General features: G+C 32.2%; 1 protein-coding gene across 9 annotated transcripts in view; it reads left to right on the top strand.

Moving 5' to 3' along the window:
* LOC126749734 (uncharacterized) overlaps positions 1-25,492 on the top strand; it is a 38,609-nt gene that overhangs the window by 2,966 nt on the left and 10,151 nt on the right. The window contains exons 2-3 of one of the 9 annotated variants that reach the window (XM_050459429.1): positions 12,969-13,198; positions 13,279-13,425. The exons of 2 other annotated variants lie outside the window; for them this stretch is intronic. In XM_050459429.1, the coding sequence (XP_050315386.1) occupies positions 12,969-13,126 (158 nt within the window). In that variant the 3' untranslated portion in view covers positions 13,127-13,198; positions 13,279-13,425. 6 more of the 9 variants (XM_050459430.1, XM_050459428.1, XM_050459434.1 and 3 more) reach the window with 6 other exon arrangements.

Below are 25,492 nucleotides of genomic sequence, written 5' to 3'. Positions count from 1 at the left end.
AGATGCTGCCCAGATAATTAGCTCCCTTACAGCCACCGATGGCAACTATGCTGTTGCATGGAATTTACTCAAAGAGCGCTATGAGAATAAGAGGGCCATAATTCATGCTCATATGAAAGCAATTTTCAGCTTGCCATCCCTCAAAGAAGATAACCATATCCAGTTACGCAAATTCTTAGATAACTTTCAAAAACATTATCGATGTTTAAAAAATCTAGGTGAAAATGTGGATAACTGGGACACACCCTTAATATATCTACTTACCTCAAAATTTGGCCAACTTACACGTAGGGAATGGGAAATCTATTCCAAGAATTTTGATAGCCCTTCAATCCTTAACCTCACTACATTCCTCACAGAGCGTTGCCACCTCTTAGAGTCAATTGATTTTAAAGTGCAAAATAAACATGATCCAAATCCTCAAAAGAGTTATGGTACACCTAAGACATTCACCAATGCCGTTTTTGAAAATAAATGTCCTGTTTGTAAAGATAGCCATTTTGTCTATGCATGTGAGAAATTCCTCAAACTTCCTGTGAGCGAAAAGTACAATGAGGCGAAACGTCTAAAATTATGTACAAATTGCCTACGTCCAGGTCATTTTGCATCTGTTTGCACATCCAAACATTCTTGTAGAGCTTGCCAGCGAAGGCATCATTCATTGCTACATTACCCCACAAATAACTTTGAGAAAGATTCCAGGCACATAACCTCAAATGTAAATCCAAGTATTACTAAGCAACCCGCTCAAAATACGCTTTGCGCCCAAATAAGGGCAACCTTAAGCAATAACCATGATGGTATTAACCCAACACAGTTGCCCAATCCTCAAAGAGGTAACATAAATTCTCATCTTTGTGAAACCCCGAGTTTCTTGCCATCGAATCAATTACCCCACGCTACTTCACACCAAGTGGTAGTAGATCAAAATGTTTGTAATCCTCAACAAGAGAATAATCTTCAGCCTGATTTGCCTATTGATTACAGTTTTGCTTGTGCTAATTCTGTACCAAATACTTTTGTGCTCCTATCTACTGCTTTAGTTTATGTTTATGACAGCTGTTCGAGACCCATACCCTGTAGAGCCTTACTTGATAGCGGGTCACAGTCTAATCTTATATCAAAGACCTTGTTTGATATCCTAAACCTCAAGTATGAGAAAGTGCACATCCCTGTTTGTGGTATAAATCAGGGAACAACCTATATTAATAAGAAAACCTCATTAACGATTAAGGACTTAAGTAAGAGTCATCATTTTAATCTGACTGCCTTAGTAATCGATAAAATTACCGATAAATGTCCTCAGCAGACGCTAAATGTATCTAATTTCATTATTCCCAAAGAAATTACTCTGGCAGACCCCACTTTCTTTGAATCCTCTGAAATTGATCTCCTTATAGGAGCTAGTCTATTTTATGACCTGCTTATTTCAGGTCAAATGAAACTTGGAACAAGGAATCCTATCTTGCAGAACACCAAACTTGGTTGGGTAGTTTCTGGACCTATGCATGTTTCCAAGGGCTTTACACCCCTGAAATCCATATCCGCTTTTTCCTTGAATAATGAGTTTGAGCTAAAACAATCACTTGAGAAGTTTTGGCACATTGAAGAACCCTTCCATAAACCCTGTAAGTTTACCCCAGAGGAAATGGAGTGTGAATCCCATTTTAAGAGTACCTTTACTCGAACTTCTTCGGGTAGATTTGAAGTTAGTTTGCCCTTAAAGGGCACGGTATCCAAATTAGGTGATTCCCAAGAAATTTCCATGAAAAGATTTTTGGCTATTGAAAGAAAACTTACAAGGAACACTGAACTTAAATTCTCTTACACGCAATTTATACAGGAATATGAAAAATTAGGACATATGTCAAAAATTAATTCCCAAGAAAAAACGTCAGACTTCATCTATTACTTGCCCCACCATGCCATTGAGAAATTGGACAGCACTACTACCAAGTTAAGGGTAGTGTTCGACGCCTCATCTAAAACAACAACTAGCATTTCTCTAAACGATATTCTAATGGTTGACCATTGGTATCACGTGATTTCGTCACAAAATCCTGCAGATATCATCTCTAGAGGTATGAGCCCAGTTGATTTGGAGAGTAATAATCTTTGGTGGCACGGACCCTCCTTTTTATTGAAACATAAAAGTTTTTGGCGTTCAAATAATCATGTGTCGAATTACGCTCGACAAAATACCGAGAAATCTAAAATAATCGACATTAATCCTAAATCCTTAATATTCTTTGCAAAGGAGAGCAATGATTTTGTTATGAGCCTATGCTCGAAATATTCCTCTTATTCAAAGCTCATTAATGTAGTCGCTTATTGTTTGCGATTTCATTTTAACTTAAAATATAAAGACAAAAGAATTACTGGTGCCTTATCCCAAACTGAGGTAATACAAAGTGTCAATTGCCTTGTAAGGTTAATTCAGAGTTCCGCGTTTCCTGAAGACCTATTCAGCCTAAAAAATAATAAGACGATAAGGCCTAGTAGTAAGCTTAGTACTCTCAACCCTTTTCTTGACAGTGATCTCCTCCTACGAGTAGGTGGTCGATTAAACCATTCTAAGCTAACGTTTAACCAAAAACATCCTATACTGATACCTTATAATCATCCCTTTTCTAAGCTTGTTGTCACCCATGAGCATATCCGCAATCTACATCCAGGAACGCAAGCTACGCTGTCATTTGTGAGGCAGCAATTTTGGCCAATAAATGGCAAGCAACTGGTTAAATCAGTGATTCGGAAGTGCATAATTTGTTTCAAGTCCAATCCTCGATCATTAAAAGCCCAAATGGCAGCTCTACCCAGTGTCCGGGTTACTCCCTCCTATGCTTTTTACAATACCGGTGTAGATTATGCCGGACCTTTTGTTCTAAAGGACTCCAAATTTAAAAATAGGAGGCTTCTTAAGTGCTATATTTGTTTGTTCGTGTGTTTGACAACCAAGGCAATACACCTCGAACTAGCTACAGAGCTTACCACTCAATCTTTTATTTCTGCCTTTTTGCGCTTTGTATCTAGAAGAGGTCTATGCAAAAATCTACATTCTGATAACGGTTCTAATTTTGTTGGGGCTAAGAATGAGTTTGACAAAATTAATACTATTTTAAGAGATGAAAGGTTTCAAACTGCGCTAAGGGATAATAAAATTCAATGGAGTTTTATTCCTTCTCACTCGCCACACTTTGGTGGTCTTTGGGAAGCTTCGGTAAAGTCCACCAAACAGCATCTTAAGCGTGTTTTAAATAATACTCCTCTACACTATGAGGAATTCTATACCCTGCTTGTACAAATCGAGGCCATACTGAACTCCCGACCGCTCACTCCTCTCAGTGATGACCCGAATGACCTCGAGGCGCTAACACCAGGTCATTTTCTTATTGGTCGCCCTTAATAAATATCCAGAGCTGGATTTATTGGACGTTCCTGATGGTCGCCTCTCCAGGTATCAGCACCTGCAAAAGATGTCTCAGCACTTTTGGCAGAGATGGTCTGATGAATTTCTGCATACCCTGCACCAAAGGTTCAAGTGGAAGTCCAAGGTCAAGCCATCGGAGCTATTAGGTTCTCTGGTCCTATTAAAGGAGGACAACCTGCTTTCCTTGCAATGGAGAACAGGACGTGTTGTCGACTTGCATTCTGGAAGTGATGGAACAGTTCGTGTAGTGAGTGTGCGAACTTCTAGTGGTGTTGTGAAGCGCTCTATAACAAAGATTTGTCCCTTGCCCATCGAATCCCCCCGTGACATTCGCGAAAGTGAATAAAAAAGGGCTGTCCCCTTGTTGACGCTGTAAAATGTGTTTATCTTGCTTAATTTAGTATTATATGAAATCTATATTTTAAGCTAGCTTTTAGTTATGCTTTGTTCTTCCAGTGGAATAATCATTTGTATTTATTTTACGAAATGTTCATGCTAATTTTTAATAATACAGTCCACTTCTCATCCTATTTGTACTAGGAATATAATCCTTTTAGTTTAAGATTACCTATTTGTTTTTTGAAAAAGCAATGATGCGTCTATTTTTAAGTGTGATTTGGTAATGTAATTTAAAGCACAAATGTTTTTGCTGGTGTATATATGTTAATTTAAGTACTTAACTGCTTATGTAAATCTTAGTCTTAATTTTGCAGTCTCTGATTTAGGTAAGCATCTCATTTCCGTTTTCTGAGTATTTTGAAAGATATCTCCCGGATACTTTCAAGGGCGGCGGTATGTTAGGAGATTTTTATATTTCAATAGTTAGCTCGCCATACCCACGGTTTTAAATACCTCATACCATTTTGTATCACTCGACATTCCCCTAATTCGGCAGAAGTGCTCGTGATTTATGGCTTCGTACCCGGAAAGCACTGAAAAATACGCGCCGTCAAAGGATCGGTTCCCGCGATAAGTTCGAGCCGCCTGTAATAAAAAAGAAGTAGGGCATGCAAAAAATAATAGTTGTAACGAGTCTGAATTTCGGTTTTCGCCTTTAAAACAGTCGTTGGAGTGTAGTCTTTGCGATATGTTAGACCAGGTGGTTGCATATTAGACATGTACCGGGCTCCGCGCTCTTTTATAAAAATCCATAAAATATAAATAGTTGTATATAAAGTAAAGTGTAAAATCAGAGATTGCCGCGATTAACCAGTTAAAGTTTAGGAGAATAAATTAATTTCTCGTAACCAATTACACGACTTTCTTTTTCTGTCTACAAGTCGAACACCCGACGTAATCCCTAATTAAATAGGGTGGAACCTAACACATTCAACCAAGTCAAAAATGGCATAAAATAAAAATACTTTATATTAATATTTCTACTTACTATATAACTTAAGCTTTCATTGTAATAAAAAATCATTTTTCACGGAAATTGTCTTGGTATAAGCAAATGTTGATAATTTAAAAATTATTGATTTTATCAAAAATTTTTTACGGATTTTCCATTAAAAAAAAATATAAAAATCATTGTTTTAAGAAACTAAATTGCTGGTTGAATTTATTCCAAATTAAAAAAAAAAAAACCCGTTGACTTGGAATAAATTCGTTCAAACACTATTAATTTTATCAACAGTTTCATAGAGATCTTTCTTTCCCAATTAAAAACTGTTCAATTTAAAATAAATTCCTCGAAAATCGGGCCATTTTTTTGGTATATTGGGCCACCTTGACTTGAAAGAGGTCCATGCAAAAACTGTTAGTTGTATCAAAATTTTCATAGAGATTTTCTTGTTCTCCATTAAAACCTCTTTAATTTAATCCAAATTTCAGCGAAATCGGCTCAAAATTGGCACGTTTTAGGAAAATTGATCAACCTCGAGTTGGAACAAATTCATTTAAAAACTATTAAATTTATCGAAATGTTCATAGGAACAATAATTTTTTCTGAACATTAAAGGAACAAAAAGTGGGTGTAAGTAGATACAAATAAATGTCAATTACCCATTTACTTTATCTTATTGGCAGAACATTTTACGACACTGTTAATCTAACCTAACAATAATAATTTCTTAGTTAGAATCATTTACATACTAACAAGATATTTTCATTTAATAGTATGTTGATGCTGTCTGAATATAATACTTGTAATAGCATCAATCATTTCTCCTTAAGTGTCTCAAACATAACTAATTAAATAAACTTTAATTTTTATTGGAATGATAATCAAAGCCTTATGCACTGGATACGTTAAAAAAATCACGAGATTCTACAGTATTTCTTGTATTACTTGTTTGGTTAAATTTGTGCAAATGGGCGTCAGTTTATTGCATCAAATGACGCATAATAACGAATTACTAGAAAAAAACTCGCCATTTTTTCGGTCTAAAGCAGAGTCGTTCCTGATATAAAAAAATAACTGTTTTTTGTGATGATATTGCGAAAAAAAAAATTAAAAGTTTGTGCCTGATGTACGAAATTCTCCAATTTCAGTGCCAATTTATTCAAGGTGAGTATCTTATTTTTGTTAAGGGATTTTCTATTACAAGTGAAGAGATTTTAGGAGAAAAAATTATTTGTAATACGCCTTATACAATACAATCATTAGACAATCATTTAAATCAAATTAATAAATACAATATTTCACTGTAGTTCGACACCTAGTAATATAGTTAATAAGTCCACAAAAAAAAATAAAAGCAATAAAATAAAACAGGTAAATTCAATAACTGTGTTAATTTCCAAATTAAGAGGAAATTTAACATTTATTAAATTGCTTCAGGTGACTAGGAAATAGGATTCTATACTTTAAAGGAATGATAAATTTTCACGAATTAATTAGGAAATATAGAAAATTCTTTGTGAATTGTTTGAAAAAAGGATTTTCAAGAAAAAGTGAAAATATTTATATTTAACTGGAATACAATAAAAAAATTCATTATTCAAGAATATTCAATTTCTTGTTCCAATTTAATAAAAATAAAAGGTAAAACATAAAAATTCTATCAAATCTTGAGAAAAATAGAAAACTTTTTATTTACCTAGAGGCTAGAAATCAGCAGAAAAGTAATCTGATAAAAAAATTGAACATTGAACATTGCATTCCAATCCTTAAAAGTATATAAAAGATTACTGTAGGCAGTCCAAGTAATTCAAACATTTATGAGAGACTTATAAGTAATAAAAGAATTATTACAGGCACACAAAAATACCTAAAATAAAATTCTAGAATTATTTTAGAAAATTTAGAATTAAATAAAGTCTAAAATTTAGTTAGATTACCTTTAAATAACTAAAAGAAGGTTAAGGGTACATAAAAGATGATTCCAGATAGTCTAAGTAACTGATATTCCTATGTGAGACTTATACGTAGTAAAAAAATTATTCCAGGCACTCAAATGCCTGGAATAAAATTTTGGGATTACTTTGAAATATTTTGAATTTAAAAAAAAAGTGCTTTTTTCCAAAAATATTTTTTTTTCAAAATCTTGTAAAAATTTTGAAAAACGCTGAAATAGATGTACAACCAAAATGTCCAGAGAATATTTGTACAATTTTTCGAAATTGTATTCGATCAATTTTTTAAGTTGTGGACATTTTCTGAAATTTTATGAAAAAAAAAGTGCTTTTTTTCCAAAAATATTTTTTTTTTTAAAATCTTGTAAAAATTTTGAAAAACGCTGAAATAGGTATCCAACCAAATTGTCCAGAGAATATTTGTGCAATTTTTCAAAATTGTATTCGATCAATTTTTTAAGTTGTGGACATTTTCTGAAATTTTATGAAAAAAAAATGTTTTTTTCCAAAAATATTTTTTTTCTCAAAATCTTGTAAAAATTTTGAAAAACGCTGAAATAGGTGTCCAACCAAAATGTCCAGAGAATATTTGTGCAATTTTTCAAAATTGTATTCGATCAATTTTTTAAGTTATGGACATTTTCTGAAATTTTATGAAAAAAAAAGTGCTTTTTTTCCAAAAATATTTTTTTTTTTTAAATCTTGTAAAAATTTTGAAAAACGCTGAAATAGGTATCCAACCAAATTGTCCAGAGAATATTTGTGCAATTTTTCAAAATTGTATTCGATCAATTTTTTAAGTTGTGGACATTTTCTGAAATTTTATGAAAAAAAAATGTTTTTTTCCAAAAATATTTTTTTTCTCAAAATCTTGTAAAAATTTTGAAAAACGCTGAAATAGGTGTCCAACCAAAATGTCCAGAGAATATTTGTGCAATTTTTCAAAATTGTATTCGATCAATTTTTTTAAGTTGTGGACAGTTTCTGAAATTTTATGAAAAAAAAAATGCTTTTTTCCAAAAATATTTTTTTTTTCAAAATCTTGTAAAATTTTGTCTTTATTAAAGCAGACCCAGTGTATGTACTTAAAAACACAAAGATTGAACCAAAGGTAGTGCCTCTGATCCCTCTAAAGAAGCAATAGGAATCTCCTAAGGTCTACAAATAAATGTCTCTCGTTCCAATATAGATACTCTGACTTATATTATAATTCTATTTCAATGCAGATAATTCTAATATAACAATGCAATCAATTTATGAACAAATCTGTTGTCAGTACTACATATTGTAACACTTTTTAACTATTAAATGACACGTGAGGACAGGGGTAAGGCTTAACGTCCATCGATAAAAATTTATTTTCGTTTTTATTAAATTCTAGTGAGCACCCATGAGACTTGTAGTATATGAAAAGCACGTACCGGTCTGGCAAAGTAGGATCTCGCGTGCGTCAATTGAATTTATGAACAAATCTCGAATCCAAATTAAAGTGCATACAAATTAATCGTGCGCCATAATGCTTTAGAGAGCCAGAGGATTAATTCAATTTATACCTTCCCTAGGGCATTTGGCCTTAAGAAATATCTCAGTTTAAATTTTAGTTAAATGTGAATATAGTTTATTTATATTATAGTGGTGTCGGTGTACAATATGTAGTGATTTGCACGAAACACCTTAAACGCGCTTATACGCATGTAGTGACCCCGTAGGCAAAAAATATTTTGTTCTTTTAAGCCCGTTTGAATTAGTGTTGCAGTGTTTGCAGTATCATCCAATCTGTATAGTGAATAGTAAATACAAAATATTTTTTGCTTCATCTTAGATAGAATAATTAAAGCCGTTTAACGAGTTATTACTTTTTAGGCATAAGAGTAATGAAAAGATCGATCAGTTTCAGAAAACAATGATCAAAAAAGGGTTTTAAAGTATAGACAAGGTTATTTCGGGCAGACCAAATAATTCAAAGGTCTATGAGAGACTTATAAGTAATAGAATAATTATTCCAGGCACTCAAATGCCTGGAATAAAATTCTGGCATTATTTTAGAATTTTAAAAAAGTCTAAAATTCAGTCAGATTACCTCCTCACAGAAAGAGTTTTTCTTAACTCTCCTTGGTATTAATGAATAATTAAAACCATCAATTATTTGAAGATGAATCGAACTTTGTAGTTAATTTTGCTTGGTATGTGGGAGTTTTGTGATAATGTTGTAATTTGAATAAAGGAGGTCAATTAAAGTAGACGAGTACTGAGACACTTTTTAAGACAATTACTTAAATAAATTAGTGAGTCTTATAGTTGCGAGTGTATCATCAGATATTTGTATTGGAATTTGCAAAGAGAGAACCTGCAGTTTACTTGAAAAAAAAACAGTAATATCACAATAAGGGGATCTATAGATAAAGATAATGTAAACGTTCATTGCTTTAGAAAACACAACAGTAAACTCTAAAAAAGGTTTTGTTGAGGTTTATCGTGCAGCCACCATGTCCATAAATAGTTCTGGACAAATTTGATACCAACAGTGATTTCACCATTTTTAGTCAATGTTTAGTGAGTTATATAAAGTGTGGATAGTTACACGGACCGATAATAAGCAAATTAATATTTATGGCTTTGGAAAGCAGAGAATCCAGGCAAGGTTTTTTAAAAAAGTATTGTATTGCGCCCTCTATCGATGTTGTTGGCTGTAAATTTACTATTAGGTTACAGATATTTTACATGATTGTTTTGTACATCCCACCATCTATCACATCTGTAATTTTCGAGCAATTTCTGGATCAGTTTACACTTTTAATATCAAAGCTAAACCATAATGTAATAATAGTGGGCGATTTTAACGTGTCTGATTTCTCTATTAACTCACCTACAGGTAATCATGTTAGTCAGAAGTCTATTGCTGTGAATAATTTTGCTAACACTTTTAATCTTGTTCAATGTAATCACATCCTAAACTATAATAACAGACTATTGGATCTTGTTTTATCTAACTTCACCTGTACTGTTACGCGTAGTGACGTGCCTTTTGTCTTGGAGGATTTGCATCACCCTGCACTGGAAATTGATTTTACCGTCTCAGGTCAACGTGTCCATAATTTTCAGCTTAATAAAAACTTATCTCATTCTTTTAATTTTAGAAAGGCCAACTTCCATCTCCTTTATGACTCGATCCTTGAAGCTGACTGGTCTACTGTGTATTTATCCTCTAACGTTAATGATGCATGTGGAGCCTTATATGATATATTGAATGGCATATTTGCCGCACACATTCCTCTTAAGCAGCAACGTAAAAGAAGATTTCCAAATTATTATTCTCGAGAATTGATTAGGAACATTTATAGGAAAGAAAAGGCTTTCAAGGACTTGAAAATGTACAATTCTCCATTCTTTCAAAATAAATTCCATTCTCTTAGACGCCTTATCAAACTACAAATACGCAATGAATATAAGTTGTATATATCAAACACCGAAAGGAATATTTCTTTGGACCCATCTAGCTTTTGGAATTTTATTGGTTCTAAGAAGGCTGGCACCAGGATTCCTGGTATGATCAGGCTACCCGATGACGTGGTAACTAAAGACCCACAAGACATAGTTAATGCTTTTGCACTGTTCTTTGGTGAGGCATTTATACAATCAAATTTCATTAACCATTCGTCGACGTCTGATAATGTGCCCCACTTTGACATTGCCAACGTTGATGCTTCCCAGATTATTTTGGCCAGTAAAAAACTCAAAAATAAGTTAACATCTGGTGTAGACGGTGTGCCTAGCTTCTTGGTTAAAGATTGCATTGGTGTCCTGGCAGATCCGCTGACCTACATTTTCAACTTAATACTGTCAACAGAACAAATCCCTGAAATTTGGAAGACTGCCAAAATAATACCTATTTTAAAAGTTGGGGACTCTGATTTAATCGTGAACTACAGGCCAATCTCATTACTCTGTAACTTCTCAAAACTTTTCGAAATTATCCTGAATCGGTCGCTATTTAGTCACGCAAAAGAACTCATCTCTGTAGACCAGCATGGATTTTTTAGCGGGCGATCTTGTGTTACTAACTTATCCTGTCTGTCTAGTCACATCTGTGAATCACTTGATGTTAATACTTAAGTCGATGTTATTTATACCGACTTCCAAAAAGCCTTTGATCGGATAGATCACTATATTTTGCTGCATAAATTAACTCAGTATGGTTTTTCAGGGAGATTATTTAATTTATTTCATTCCTACTTGATTGGTAGATCTCAATATGTCGAATATGAGGGCTTTAAATCGAAACTTTTTAACGTAACGTCGGGTGTGCCACAGGGCTCGAACCTGGGTCCGCTCCTGTTTAGTTTTTTTATAAATGACTTGATTGAGTCACTCACTTGTCATAGGCTGACTTTTGCCGATGATTTGAAGCTATATTTAAATGTATATGGCTTGGAGGATTGTGTTTTTCTTCAGAACTGTCTAAATACATTGGAGGTATGGTGCGCTGTTAACAGGTTAGGCTTGAATGCGGCTAAGTGTAGTGTGGTCAGTTACTCTAGATCAAAAACACCCTTAAATTTTAATTACTTTACTAATGATACTATTTTGAGTAGATTAGAGCAAATTACTGATCTTGGTATAACCTTTGACTCTGAATTTACATTCGTTCCACACTTTAATAACATAGTCAAGTCAGCCCTGAGAAGGCTTGGGTTCATAATTAGAAGTTCTCAGAGTTTTACTTTGGAGTCTACATTAAAACTGCTTTTCTGTTGCTTTGTGAGATCAAAACTGGAGTTTGGCTGCGTTATATGGAACCCGCTCTATCAGAATCATGTTGGTCTCCTTGAATCTGTTCAGCGTAGATTTGCTAAGTTTTTGGCCTTCAGGCAGGATGGCATATATCCGGTAAGAGGGTTTGATCATCGGCAACTATTGGAACGCTTCAATCTACATCCATTACAACTCAGAAGAATGATCTTCTCTGTAAAATTCCTGCATGGGTTACTGAATGGATTCATTGATAGTCCTGTACTTCTTTCCGGTGTACGTTTCATGGTGCCTAGGCTTAATGCTAGACATCCCCTAACATTCTTTCTGCCAAGGCCTCATACTAACATCCTGTTGAAATCGCCACTATATACAATATGCGCTATATTTAATCGGATCTGTCACATGTGCGATATAAATTTCTCTCCGGTTCATGTGATTGTCGATATCTTGGTGGATCATTACTCTTGGGATTAAGACCCATGTGTTTAAGTTATAGTTAGTAGGTATATTGCAGTTAATTTAATTTAATTTAATTTTGTTGAATATGTGATTATCTTGTTAAACTTTTATAATTGGGTTTTTATATCATATTAATAGTTATTTGTTCTAATTCTTTGGATAACTTTTGAGAATGTGACTTTACTTTACTCTTTTCTTTTCTTTTCATTCTTTTAGGTTTGTTTGTGTGTGTTTTTTTTTAACTATATTTTTCATTGTTTTGCAACTGTTTCCTGTTATTGGGCAAGTTGCCTGTTGGAAATAAAGGCTTATTATTATTATTATTATTATTAAAAAAACATTAATTTAACACACCTAAAATTCTATCATAAAAAATCATTTCTTATCGATATTAAAGGGGGTAGTCAGTGAGTACCTTGGCACTTAGCCACAGCAGAAAATACTCAAAAGCATGTATAGGAATGTATCTGGGTCCAATGTACTCTAAGTTTCATAATTCTATTAGAAAACAGTACTCTGCAGATAACTTTAATATAATAACATATGACTTGCATATAATTAAAAGTGGATCGCAGATGAAAAACACGTACAGGTCTGGCAAACTGGGATCTCGCGTGCGGCAATCAATTTATGCCCAAATCTCGGTCACAAATAAAACGCATAAATTAATCGAATTTGTTTCATATTTTGTGCGTCATAATGCTTTAGAGAGTCAGCGACTTAATGCAATTTATATCTTCTCCAAGGCATTATTTATTACCTGTATGTCCTCACCTTAATTAAAAACCTACTAAATAAAGTTTATCTCTCTCTAGTGGTGTCGGTGTATAATATGTAGTGATTTGCACGAAACACCTCGCGCTTATACGCATGTAGTGTCTCTAGGCAAAAAATATTTTGTTCTTTTAAACCCGGGTGAATCAGTGTGTCGTGATGTTTCCAGTTTCGGCCAATATAGTAAGTACAAAATATTTTTTGCTTCATCATATGCTGACCAATTGAAGCGATTTAACCAGTTATTACTTTTTAGGCATAAGAATAATGAAAAGATCGATCAGTTTCAGTCAAGTATTCACCGTTGATCATCCATTCCTGATGGTGTTAAAACGTCACGCGAATATCTTGTTTTTTGGACGAGTTGGCTCCGTGAGAGGAGACATCGACTCTCACAGACACGAAGAACTTTAATTTATTTTTTTTAATTGTTTTTTTGATCGCATGTTATTCTTTTGCCCACTATGGCTGTGTGTGTGTGTTTGTGTAAGTACTCGCTTTGCACAATATATTTTTTTTATATTTAACTCCTAATTATTTAATGACACGTTTTTTTCTTAAAGCAGCCGTCATGATGATGCGTTGTTCCGCATTTAGGCCAAAACCTTTACCAGTAGAATTCAAGGCGGATCATACATTTATTTTCATGTTGTTGGGAAGAATGGACGGACATCGACACGTTTTATTTAACGGAAGGCTAGCGAACATATAAGTGCATGGTTTACTAAAAGATGATTTCATATAGGGGTTATCCTATTAAACAAATTATATTTTATTAGGGTTGATGTACTTGGCACGCACAATGCCCTTGATGGATACCAAAAAGGACTTTTTGGCAAACCACCCATTTTTCTTTTCGTTGAAAAGCGGGTCGAATGTTCTGTTTTATGGTAAACTTGTTAAACCTTAAAGAGTTTTATAATAATTAATCATATTTTTAACCCAGTAATAATTAACAAAACAAAAATATTTGAATGTTGTAACATACTCCCTAATAGTAATAAAAGATGACGCATTTAATGGTATTTTTATTAATTAAACTCCTTCTGATATTGTCTGATTTTTATCGGTTTACTTTGAAATGTTTATTATTATTTTAATACCGAATTCGGCATGTCTGAACTGAGTGCTGGAATCCCGGATATGAAGTATCAAAGGAATTAGGCTCGTTTATTTAAAAACTTCCTGACAATATGACAAGTGCTTTGTAGACCATCTGTTTCCATCGCTAGGTTTGCATATTTGAAAAAATTGCAGATATAAAAATCCGGTTCGAAGGACCAAAAAAATGTCAAAAGTGCAATAACTTGACTAAAACATTTAGAAAATTTAGAATTTTCATTAAATATCCTCCTCAAACAGAACCAACGTCAATAAACGATAAAAAATTTCAGATTTTGGGTATAAAAATCCGGTTCGAAGGACCAAAACAAAATTTAAAAAACACGATATGAAAATTGAATTTTGCTTATATAAAGAAAAATCGGGTCTATAGTACTAAAGAATGTAAAAAGTGCAATACCTCTTCTACATAAGTAAGAAAATGCGAGGACCAAATAGTGTCAAAAAAAACGATTAAAAAATTCCAGATTTTAGTATGAAATCCGGTTTAAAGGACCAGGGATATATGAATTATTAAATTTAGTTTTTCATTGAACATCTAAAGCCGTCTAACTTCATGTAAAATGACGACGTGATGCCTATCTAAGTTTTATTTGATGGTTTTGTACTATAAATATTTTGTAGTATGATGATAATACAGGAGTTATTATGAAGATATTGTCAATAGTCCATACATGCAAATATATAAATATAGATAAAAAAAATAATAATTTTATTCCAAGCATTTAAGAGCTTGGAATAATTGTTTTACTACTTATAAGTCTCTCACAGGCATTTAACTTACTAAGAGTACCTGGAATATTCTTTTATGTACTCTTAAGCCTCCTTAGGTAATTTGGAGGTTTTCTGGATAGTTTCTAGACATTTTTTTGAATTCTTAATATTCTAAAGTAATTCTATAATTTTATTCCAGGCATTTGAGAGCCTGGAATAATTGTTTTACTATTTATAAGTATCTCAAAGAAGTTTGAGTTACTTGGACTGTTTGAAATAATCTTATGAGTATTGTTACACGTCTTTCGGTCATTTGGAAGTAATCTGACTGGGTTTTTGACTTATTTTTTAATTCTAAATATTCTAAAGTAATTCCAGAATATTATTCTAGGCATTTGAATTGTTTTACTACTTATAAATCTCTCATAGACAGTTGAGGTACTTGAACTGTCTGGAATAATCATTTAAGTACTCTTAAGCGGCTTTCAGTTTTATGGAGGTAATCTACAAGAGTTTTTGTTTTTTATTTTAATTCTAAAGTAATTCTAGAATTTTATTCCAGGCATTTGAGTGCATGGAATATTTATTTTACTACTTGTAACTCTCTCATAGGCGTTTGAGTTACTTAGACTGTCTGAAATCATCTTATATGTATCCTTAAGCTTCTTTCGCTTATTTGAAGGTAATCTAACAGAATTTTAGACCTTTTTTTAATTCTGAATATTCTAAAGTAATTCCAGTATTTTATTTCAGGCATTTGAAAGCCTGGAAGAATTTTTTTACTACAGTCTATAAGTCTCTTACAGGTATTTCAGTTACTTGGACTGCCTGGACTAATCTTATGAGTATTGTAGGCTCTTTTAGTCATTTGGAGATAATCTGACTGACCTTTAGACTTTTTTTTTCATTCTAAATATTCTAAAGTAATTCCAAAATGTATTACAGGCATTCGAGAGTCTGGAATTATTTTTTTACTACCCATGAGTCTCTTATAGTTATTTCAATTACTTGGAGTACCTGGAAAATTTTATTAAGTACTCTTAATCCTCTTTCGGTCACTTGGAGGCATTCTGACTGAATTTTATTTATTTTTTTTAATTCTAGATATTCTAATTCCAGAATTTTATTCCAAGCATTTAAGAGCCTGGAATAATTGTTTTACTACTTATAAGTCTCTCACAGGCATTTAACTTACTAAGAGTACCTGGAATAATCTTTTATGTACTCTTATGCCTCTTTAGGTCATTTGGAGGTTTTCTAGATAATTTCTAGACGTTTTTTTGAATTCTAAATAGTCTAAAGTAATTCCAGAATTTTATTCCAGACATTTGAGAGCCTGAAATCATTCTTTTACTACTTAAAAGTCTCTCATATGCGTTTAAGTTACTTCGACTGTCTGAAATAATCTTATGAGTGTTGTTAAGGTTCATTCGGTCATTTGGAGACAATCTTAGTGAGTTTTAGACTTTTTTTTTTAATTCTAAATATTCTAAAGTAATTCCAGAATATAATTCCGAGCATTTGAGAGCCTGGAATAATTGTTTTACTACTTATAAGTCTCTCCCAGGCCTTTGAGTTACTTAGAGTATCTGGAATAATCTTTTATGTACTCTTAAGCCTCTTTGGGTCGTTTAGAGGTTTTCTGACTAAGTTTTAGACGTTTTTTTTTAATTCTAAATAGTCTTAAGTAATTCTATAATTTTATTCCAGGCATTTGAGAGCCTGGAATCATTTTTTTACTACCCATAAGTCTCTTATAGTTATTTTAATTACTTGGAGTACCTGGAAAATTTTATTAAGTACTCTTAATCCTGTTTCGTTCCCTTGGAGGTATTCTGACTGAATTTTTTTTTTAATTCTATAGTAATTCCATATTCTAAAGTAATTCCAGAATTTTATTCTAGGCATTTAAATTGTTTTACTACTTATAAGTTTCTTATAGTCACTTTCAGTTCCTCGGAGTGTCTGAAATAATTATTTAAGTAATTTTTTTTTAAGTATTCTGACTAATTTTTAATTCTAAATATTCTAAATTAATTCCAGAATTTTATTCCAGGCATTTGAGAGCTTGGAATAATTGTTTTACTACTTATAAGTCTCTCACAGGCATTTAACTTACTAAGAGTACCTGGAATAATCTTTTATGTACTCTTATGCCTCTTTAGGTCATTTGAAGGTTTTCTAGATAATTTCCAGACGTTTTTTTGAATTATAAATAGTCTAAAGTAATTCCAGAATTTTATTCCAGACATTTGAGAGCCTGAAATCATTCTTTTACTACTTAAAAGTCTCTCATATGCGTTTAAGTTACTTCGACTGTCTGAAATAATCTTATGAGTGTTGTTAAGGTTCTTTCGGTCATTTGAAGGTAATCTGACTGATTTTTTGACTTTTTTTTTAATTCTAAATATTCTAAATTAATTCCAGAATTTTATTCGAGGCATTTGAGGGCCTGGAATAATTGTTTTACTACTTATAAGTCTTTCGCAGGCATTTAACTTACTAAGAGTACCTGGAATAATCTTATACATACTCTTAAGCCTCTTTGGGTCATTTGGAGGTTTTCTGGATAATTTCTAGACGTTTTTTTGAATTCTAAATAGTCTTAAGTAATTCTATAATTTTATTCCAGGCATTTGAGAGCCTGGAATAATTCTTTTATTACTAATAAATCTCTCATAGACAGTTAAATTACTTGAACTGCCTGGAATAATCATTTAAGTACTCTTACGCTTCTTTCGGTTTTATGGAGGTAATCTAATACAGTTTTAGACTTTTTTTTATTCTAAAGTAATTCCAGAATTTTATTCCAGGCATTTAAAAGCCTGGAATCATTTTTTTACTACCCATAAGTACTCTTAATCCTCTTTCGTTCACTTGGAGGTATGCTGACTGAATTTTATTTTTTTTTAAATTCTACAGGGTGTTCCAGAAAAGAGTGTCGAGGGGTGGCGCAGAGGTAGAGCACTCCTCGGGGAATCCGAATCACACACCGTATCTTTTTTAGGAGTTATGATTTTTCAGTATTTTTACCTTCTTAGCTAATTTTCTATAATCATGGTAAATAATGCCTGATTTTTTATTTAAATATTTAGTTAAAACTTGGGCCTAACTGACATGAACACGACTAAATCCACCTATCAAAATCATGCGCCCAAAAATAAAAATAAATTGCTTTAAAAAACAAGAGGGAAAAAAGTCCAATAAATTTAAAGGCATTTTTCATTAAAAAAAAAAGGATCATATACAGGGGATGATTCGGCTTCCCGAGGGATGCTGTACCTCTGCGCCACTCCTTGACACTCTTTTCTGGGACACCCTGTATAGTAATTCCGTATCCTAAAGTAATCTCAGAATTTTATTCCAGGCATTTGAGAGCCTGGAATAATTGTTTTACTACTTATAAGTCTCTCACAGGCAGTTAACTTACTAAGAGTACCTGGAATATTCTTTTATGTACTCTTAAGCCTCCTTAGGTCATTTGGAGGTTTTCTGGATAGTTTCTAGACATTTTTTTGAATTCTTAATAGTCTAAAGTAATTCTATAATTTTATTCCAGGCATTTGAGAGCCTGGAATAATTGTTTTACTACTTATAAGTATCTCAAAGAAGTTTGGGTTACTTGGACTGTTTGAAATAATCTTATGAGTATTGTTACAGGTCTTTCGGTCATTTGGAAGTAATCTGACTGGGTTTTTGACTTATTTTTTAATTCTAAAGTAATTCCAGAATATTATTCTAGGCATTTGAATTGTTTTACTACTTATAAGTCTCTCACAGGCGTTTGAGTTACTCGGAGTACCTAGAATAGTCTTTTATGTACTCTTAAGCCTCATTTAGAGGTTTTCTGACTAATTTTTAGATGGTTTTTTGAATTTTAACTATTCTAGAGTAATTCCAGAATTATATTCCAGGCATTTGAGAGTCTAAAATAATTCTTTTATTACTTATAAATCTCTCATAGACAGTTGAGGTACTTGAACTGTCTGGAATAATCATTTAAGTACTCTTAAGCGGCTTTCAGTTTTATGGAGGTAATCTACAAGAGTTTTTGTTTTTTATTTTAATTCTAAAGTAATTCTAGAATTTTATTCCAGGCATTTGAGTGCATGGAATATTTATTTTACTACTTGTAACTCTCTCATAGGCGTTTGAGTTACTTAGACTGTCTGAAATCATCTTATATGTATCCTTAAGCTTCTTTCGCTCATTTGAAGGTAATCTAACAGAATGTTAGACCTTTTTTTTTAATTCTGAATATTCTAAAGTAATTCCAGTATTTTATTTCAGGCATTTGAAAGCCTGGAAGAATTTTTTTACTACTTATAAGTCTCTTACAGGTATTTCAGTTACTTGGACTGCCTGGACTAATCTTATGAGTATTGTAGGCTCTTTTAGTCATTTGGAGATAATCTGACTGACCTTTAGACTTTTTTTTTCATTCTAAATATTCTAGAGTAATTCCAAAATGTATTCCAGGCATTCGAGAGTCTGGAATTATTTTTTTACTACCCATGAGTCTCTTATAGTTATTTCAATTACTTGGAGTACCTGGAAAATTTTATTAAGTACTCTTAATCCTCTTTCGGTCACTTGGAGGTATTCTGACTGAATTTTATTTATTTTTTTTTAATTCTATAGTAATTCCAGAATTTTATTCCAAGCATTTAAGTGCCTGGAATACTTATTTTACTACTTATAAATCTCTCATAGGCGTTTGGGCTATCGACTATCTAAGTCTCTTAGAGGTATTTGAGTTACTTGTCATTTGGATGTATTCTGACTGAATTTTATTTATTATTTTTAATTCTAGATAATCTAAAGTAATTCCACAATTTTATTCCAGGCATTTGAGAGCCTGAAATAATTGTTTTACCACTTATAAGTCTCTCACAGGCATTTAACTTTCTTTGGGTACCTGGAATAATCTTTTACATAATCTTAAGCCTATTTGAAAGTAATTCTATAATTTTATTCCAGGTATTTGAGAGCCTGGAATAATTGTTTTACTATTTATAAGTCTCTTACAGGCATTTAACTTACTCAGGGTACATGGCATAATCTTCTACATACTCTTAAGCCTCTTTGGGTCATTTGGAGGTTTTCTGGATAATTTCTAGACGTTTCTTTTTAATTCTAAATAGTCTTAAGTAATTCTATAATTTTATTCCAGGCATTTGAGAGCCTGGAATAATCATTTAAGTACTCTTACGCTTCTTTCGGTTTTATGGAGGTAATCTATTAATCCAGTTTTAGACTTTTTTTTAATTCTAAAGTAATTCCGAACATTTGAGAGCCTGGAATAATTATTTTACTACTGATAAGTCTCTCAGGCATTTGAGTTACTTGGAGTGCCTGGAATAATCATTTAATTATTTTTATTTTGTCTCTTTTGGTCATTTGTATATATACTCCTCTACTTACTATTTATTATTACTACAGAGATTATCTGTAGACTCTTAAGACCTCCACAAGCCAAGAATGAGAGACACTCTAGTAAAAGTCTTTTTTCTGAGTCTTTTATAGGATGATTAAATCTATAACGATTAAAATTCTTAAAAAGGACCTAAAAAAGTCCGCTTTTAATTTCCACTTTTAACACTTTAGAAGTACAAATTAGCACTAACCACACTAGAAAATGAATAGCTGCATTAATCTCCTTAGTTGTTCTTGATTTAGTTTGAGCTCTACTACGGCATGCACTCACTCTAACAAATACTTCATAAAGAACCGTTTTCTCTTTTTAAATTAGGTGTTACCGTGACCATGCGATGTCTACCGTTAAACGAGGAGTTCCACGCAGATCATCCGTTCATTATCGCTTTATTGGCCAACGTTAACGATCACGATATCGTGCTGTTTTCCGGGAAAATTAGCACAATTACTCAGTTATAAGTTAAATGAATTGGGCAGGTTCGGAGTGACGTTAATTGGTGTTTTGGTAACCCAAAAGTGAGGTACGAATGACGAAAATAAAAACAAAAAACAGTAATAAATAAATTAATCTTATACTTAAAGATTTTAAGATGATGTAATGGAACACCATCCATTTTGCTCTGATATACTTAAAAAGTTATTTTTTCATCACAACATCCTGCTTGCTCTCTCTTTCTTTCAGCTTCTTTTTCACAAAATTCTTCTTTTCCTATTTTGATCCATAACGGAGCCCTCGCAACTACACATGTTGAGTTCGTTTACATCCAAGCGGATTTCAGACGATTTGTTAATGAGGGTAAAAGTAATGAAGTTTTAGAGACTTATGTTTGATTTTCGTGTTAACCACTCTCTTCAAAATCCAACATCTCAAAAAGTTATTGAAGAATTATCATGAATCAAAAAGCATAGTGTTCAGAAAACAATGATCAACAAATACTATTTAAAGTCTTAAAGTGTCCAAGCAATATTTTTTGAAATATTAGACTTTTTATGGAGTATCGTCCAAAAATTGTGTTTGATTCTCGAGGTAACCACTTACTTCAAAGTCCAAAATCTCAAAAACTAGTTTAAGCATTTTCATGAAATAAGAAGCATAGTATTCAGAAAGGTATGCTAAACAAATAATGCTAAAAGTCTAAAATTGTCCAAACAATATTTTTTGAAATATTAGACTTTTTATGAAATAGCGTCCAAAAATTATGTTTGATTCTCAAGGTAACCACTTACTTTAAAGTCCAAAATCTCAAAAACTAGTTTAAGCATTTTCATGAAATAAGAAGCATAGTATTCAGAAAGGTATACTAAACAAATAATGTTAAAAGTCTAAAATTGGCCAAGCAATATTTTCTAAATTATTAGACTTTTTATGGAGTAGCGTCCAAAAATTGTGTTTGATTCTCGAGGTAACCCCTTACTTCAAAGTCCAAGATCTCAAAAACTAGTTTAAGCATTTTCATGAAACAAAAAGCATAGTGTTCAGAAAAGTATGCTGAGCTAATGCTATTTAAAGTCTAAAATTGTCCATGCATTATTTTTTGAAATATCGGACGTTTGATGAGTAGTATCCGAATAGTATTTTTGATGCTCAAAGAGACCACTAACTTCAAAATCCAAAATCTCAAAAACTAGTTTAAGCATTATCATGAAATATGAAGCATAGTATTCAGTTAGGTATGCTAAACAAATAATGTTCAAAGTCTAAAATTGTCCAAACAATATTTTTTGAAATATTAGACTTTTTATGGAGTAACGTCCAAAAATTATGTTTGATTCTCGAGGTAACCACTTACTTCAAAGTCCAATATCTGAAAAACTAGTTTAAGCATTTTCATGAAATAACAGCATAGTATTCAGAAAGGTATGCTAAACAAATAATGCTAAAAGTATAAAATTGTCCAAGCAATATTTTTTGAAATATTAGACTTTTTATGGAGTAGCGTCCAAAAATTGTGTTTGATTTTTGAGGTAACCACTTACTTCAAAGTTCAATATCTCAAAAACTAGTTTAAGCATTTTCATGAAACAAAAAGCATAGTATTCAGAAAGGTATGTTAAACAAATAATGCTAAAAGTCTAAAATTATCCAAGCATTATTTTTTGAAATATTAGACTTTTTATGGAATAGCGTCTAAAAATTGTTTGATTATCGAGGTGATCACTTACTTCAAAGTCCACAATCTCAAAAACTAGTTTAAGCATTTTCATGAAATAAGAAGCATAGTATTGAGAAAAGTATGCTAAACAAATAATGTTAAAAGTCTAAAATTGTCCAAACAATATTTTTTGAAATATTAGACTTTTTATGGAGTATCGTCCAAAAATTGTGTTTGATTCTTGAGGTAACAACTTACTTCAAAGTTCAATATCTCAAAAACTAGTTTAAGCATTTTTATGAAATAAGAAGCATAGTATTGAAAAAAGTATACTAAACAAATAATATTCAAAGTCAAAAGTGTCCAAGCATTATTTTTTGAAATATCGGCCTTTTTATGAATTTTTGATGCTCAAAGTGACCACTTACTTCAAAGTCCAATATCTCAAAAACTAGTTTAAGCATATTTATGAAATAAGAAGCATAATATTGAGAAAAGAATGCTTTGTTCAAGCATTATTTCTTGAAATATCGGATTTTTAATGAAGTGGTATTCAAATATTATGTGTAATACTCAAAATAATTTACTAACTTCAAAGTCCAAAATCTGTAAAACTACTTTTAGCATTTTTATGAAACAAACAGCAAAGGATTCAGAAAGGTATGCCTAACAAATAATATTCAAAGTGTCCAAGCAATATTTTTTTAAATATCGGACTTTTTATGAAGTAGTATCCGTATGTTATTTTTGATGCTCAAAGTGACCACTAACTTCAAAGTCCAAAATCTCAAAAACTAGTTTGAGCATTTTTATGAAACAAAAAGCATAATATTGAGAAAAGTATGCTAAATAAATAATAATTAAAGTCTGAAATTGTCCAAGCAATATTTTCTTAAATATCAGATTTTTATGAAGTAGTATCTAAGAATTAAATTTGTCAAGATAACCGCTCACTTTAAGGTCCAAAATCTCAAAAACAAGGAAAGGAATAAATTGAATTGAACCTAAATAAGTATTTCTCTAAGGGTTTTAGATTGAAACACGGTTACACATGATAGAAGTAAGATGATATTTCAAGATATTATTGTCCCGTAAATCAAGAAAGAGTTTATCATTCAATTAAGTTTGAATCACTGAAAACCGAGACTATTATGCCAGTCATCATTCTTCGAGCACATTTTCAACATATTTGCCTGAAGAAACACCAATATCTTTAATAATCGCAATCGATTACAAAATAATTGGTTCCTTTATCTGTGTCAGAGGGCTAAACATAAAGGATATAAAATTTTATTCAGAGAACACCTTCATACGCTTTTCTGGCTGAGGCTGAGAATTTCATTCCATAAAAACCTGAAGAAGTTCCAAACAGATCCACAGTAGTAATTGTAATTAAAATAGTGCCATTATATGTAAATTTAGCATCAAACTAATGAATGCCTAGGCTGAAATATTTTTTTTATAAATAGAGACCGTTGCATGATTACTCACTGATACAACTGAATCCCGTACAATTGGTCTATTATAATAAGAAAGCATATTGAGCCGCAGGGGCTTTTGATTGGTTGCATGTAAAGCATATAATATACAGGGTGGGGTGCAAGTATGATGATTAATTAAATTAATTGATTTGTTCACTTGTTAGAGTTTCGAATTTGGGCAAGAAGAATGCCGATAAGGTTCACGGCGGACCGTCCCTGTATAATTATGTTGCAGCACCATCAAAAGATCACCCCCAGGAGGAGAATCTCGAAAACGCTGTTTTTCGGCCGATTATCTAATTTAGGATGATTTTAAATTAAATTTTAATTATATTTATTTATTCACTCGCACTAGTCGTAAATTATGATTATGTATTATTGTTTTATTTAATAAAGAAGACACGTTTAACAGGAACCTGTATTTGAATGATTATTGTTAATTAATTAAATGTTTCTCGGTATAAAGTGAAATGTTTTGTTGCACTATATGTTACTATTGTAAAACGTCCTCGATGCATGCTAGCTTGAAGCCATAAGAAGTAAGGATCTTCGATTTATACGAAAAACGTTTATTTTAAATAGTCCATGTTTTTTTTTAGGAATGCAACTCACGTTAATGAGTATCGAAATACCGATGCCTCCGGCGGATTTTGTCGCTGATCGTCCCTTCATAATTCTTCTGAATGCTCGAGGATACGTTGTGGATGAAGAGAAACAGTCGAGGGAGTATTTTAGCAATGTGGTGTTGTTTAAAGGACGAATCGCTGATCCTAGGGGCTAAATTAATTCAAAGTTTTCTGTTAAAGTTTCTTTAATGGAAAATTTACTTATGCTTTCATAGTATCCCAGCTGATATGCTTATTTTGCTGACCTCGATGTTTGATAGATGTTTCATTGGTTGAATTAATTTAAAATATAGAATCACTGATATTTTCATTAATGTTTTATTTAGTTTTTGTCTCATGGTTACCCGCAGGGGGTCTGTATCAGAACGATGCAAAAAATTAAGAAGTTTAGGTCCTCCTCGCCCCTTCCCAGGAGAAAATGGTAAGGTAGATACAAAATATAGGTAACATTATTAAGTTATTAATGGCAATGGCCTAAATAACACAATCTTACTAAAGTAATTTAAAGAAAACTTCATGATAATGATTGGATAATTTTTTTTTAAATACTGTAGTTTACTTAAATGTGGATGTCTCGGAAATACACTGCTCAACAATCGAAGTGGATATTATAAAAATCTACAATTTTAGTTTGCCAATGATTTACAATAAAACAAAATTAAATAAGCAGATATCTCCTAAAAAATTTAAATTTTTAACACACAACAGGAAAAATTAAAATAAAATTACATCCTGTAAAGCGTGCCCCAAAGTCCTGTCATGAAAATGAATACCTCGTAGGTCCACCCCAGTGCTGTCACCTTGTTTGGCATAGTTCTTATTAAGTTGTTAATGTAGTATTGAGGAATGTTTTGTCATATTTCCGGTAATTGATTGGCTAAGTTGTTCTAAGGTTAGAGGTGGCTGTTCAGGCTGGTTTAATCTTCGAGACATTTCGGCCCATACATGTTCAATGCAATTCATGTCGGGTGAATGTGGTGTGTTAGATAAAAATATTATTTTTATAGGAGACGCACAACAACCGCCTCAAACAAGGCACGTAGTCATTCTCTAACGATCGCTGGTAAATATTTCTGTTATTTTTACCAACGCATCGCATTACTTAGAATCACTACCTGGACTTGCATTTTTTAGACAGTGGCATCGCATCGCGTTATCCATATTATTATTAATATAATAATAAGCTTGTATACTTATCTCAATATTTATAATAAATCAAATAATAACATAGAACTACAAGATTATTAACAAAAATATCGCTTGACGCTAACATGGTGGCCAGTCCATTCTGATAATGCCATGAAATTC

This window comes from Anthonomus grandis, unplaced genomic scaffold (genome assembly GCF_022605725.1).
Source record: "Anthonomus grandis grandis unplaced genomic scaffold, icAntGran1.3 ctg00000616.1, whole genome shotgun sequence".
Taxonomy (NCBI): domain Eukaryota; kingdom Metazoa; phylum Arthropoda; class Insecta; order Coleoptera; family Curculionidae; genus Anthonomus; species Anthonomus grandis.
The sequence above is the reverse complement of the archived record's forward strand: the minus strand, read 5'-3'. Positions and strand labels throughout refer to the sequence as shown.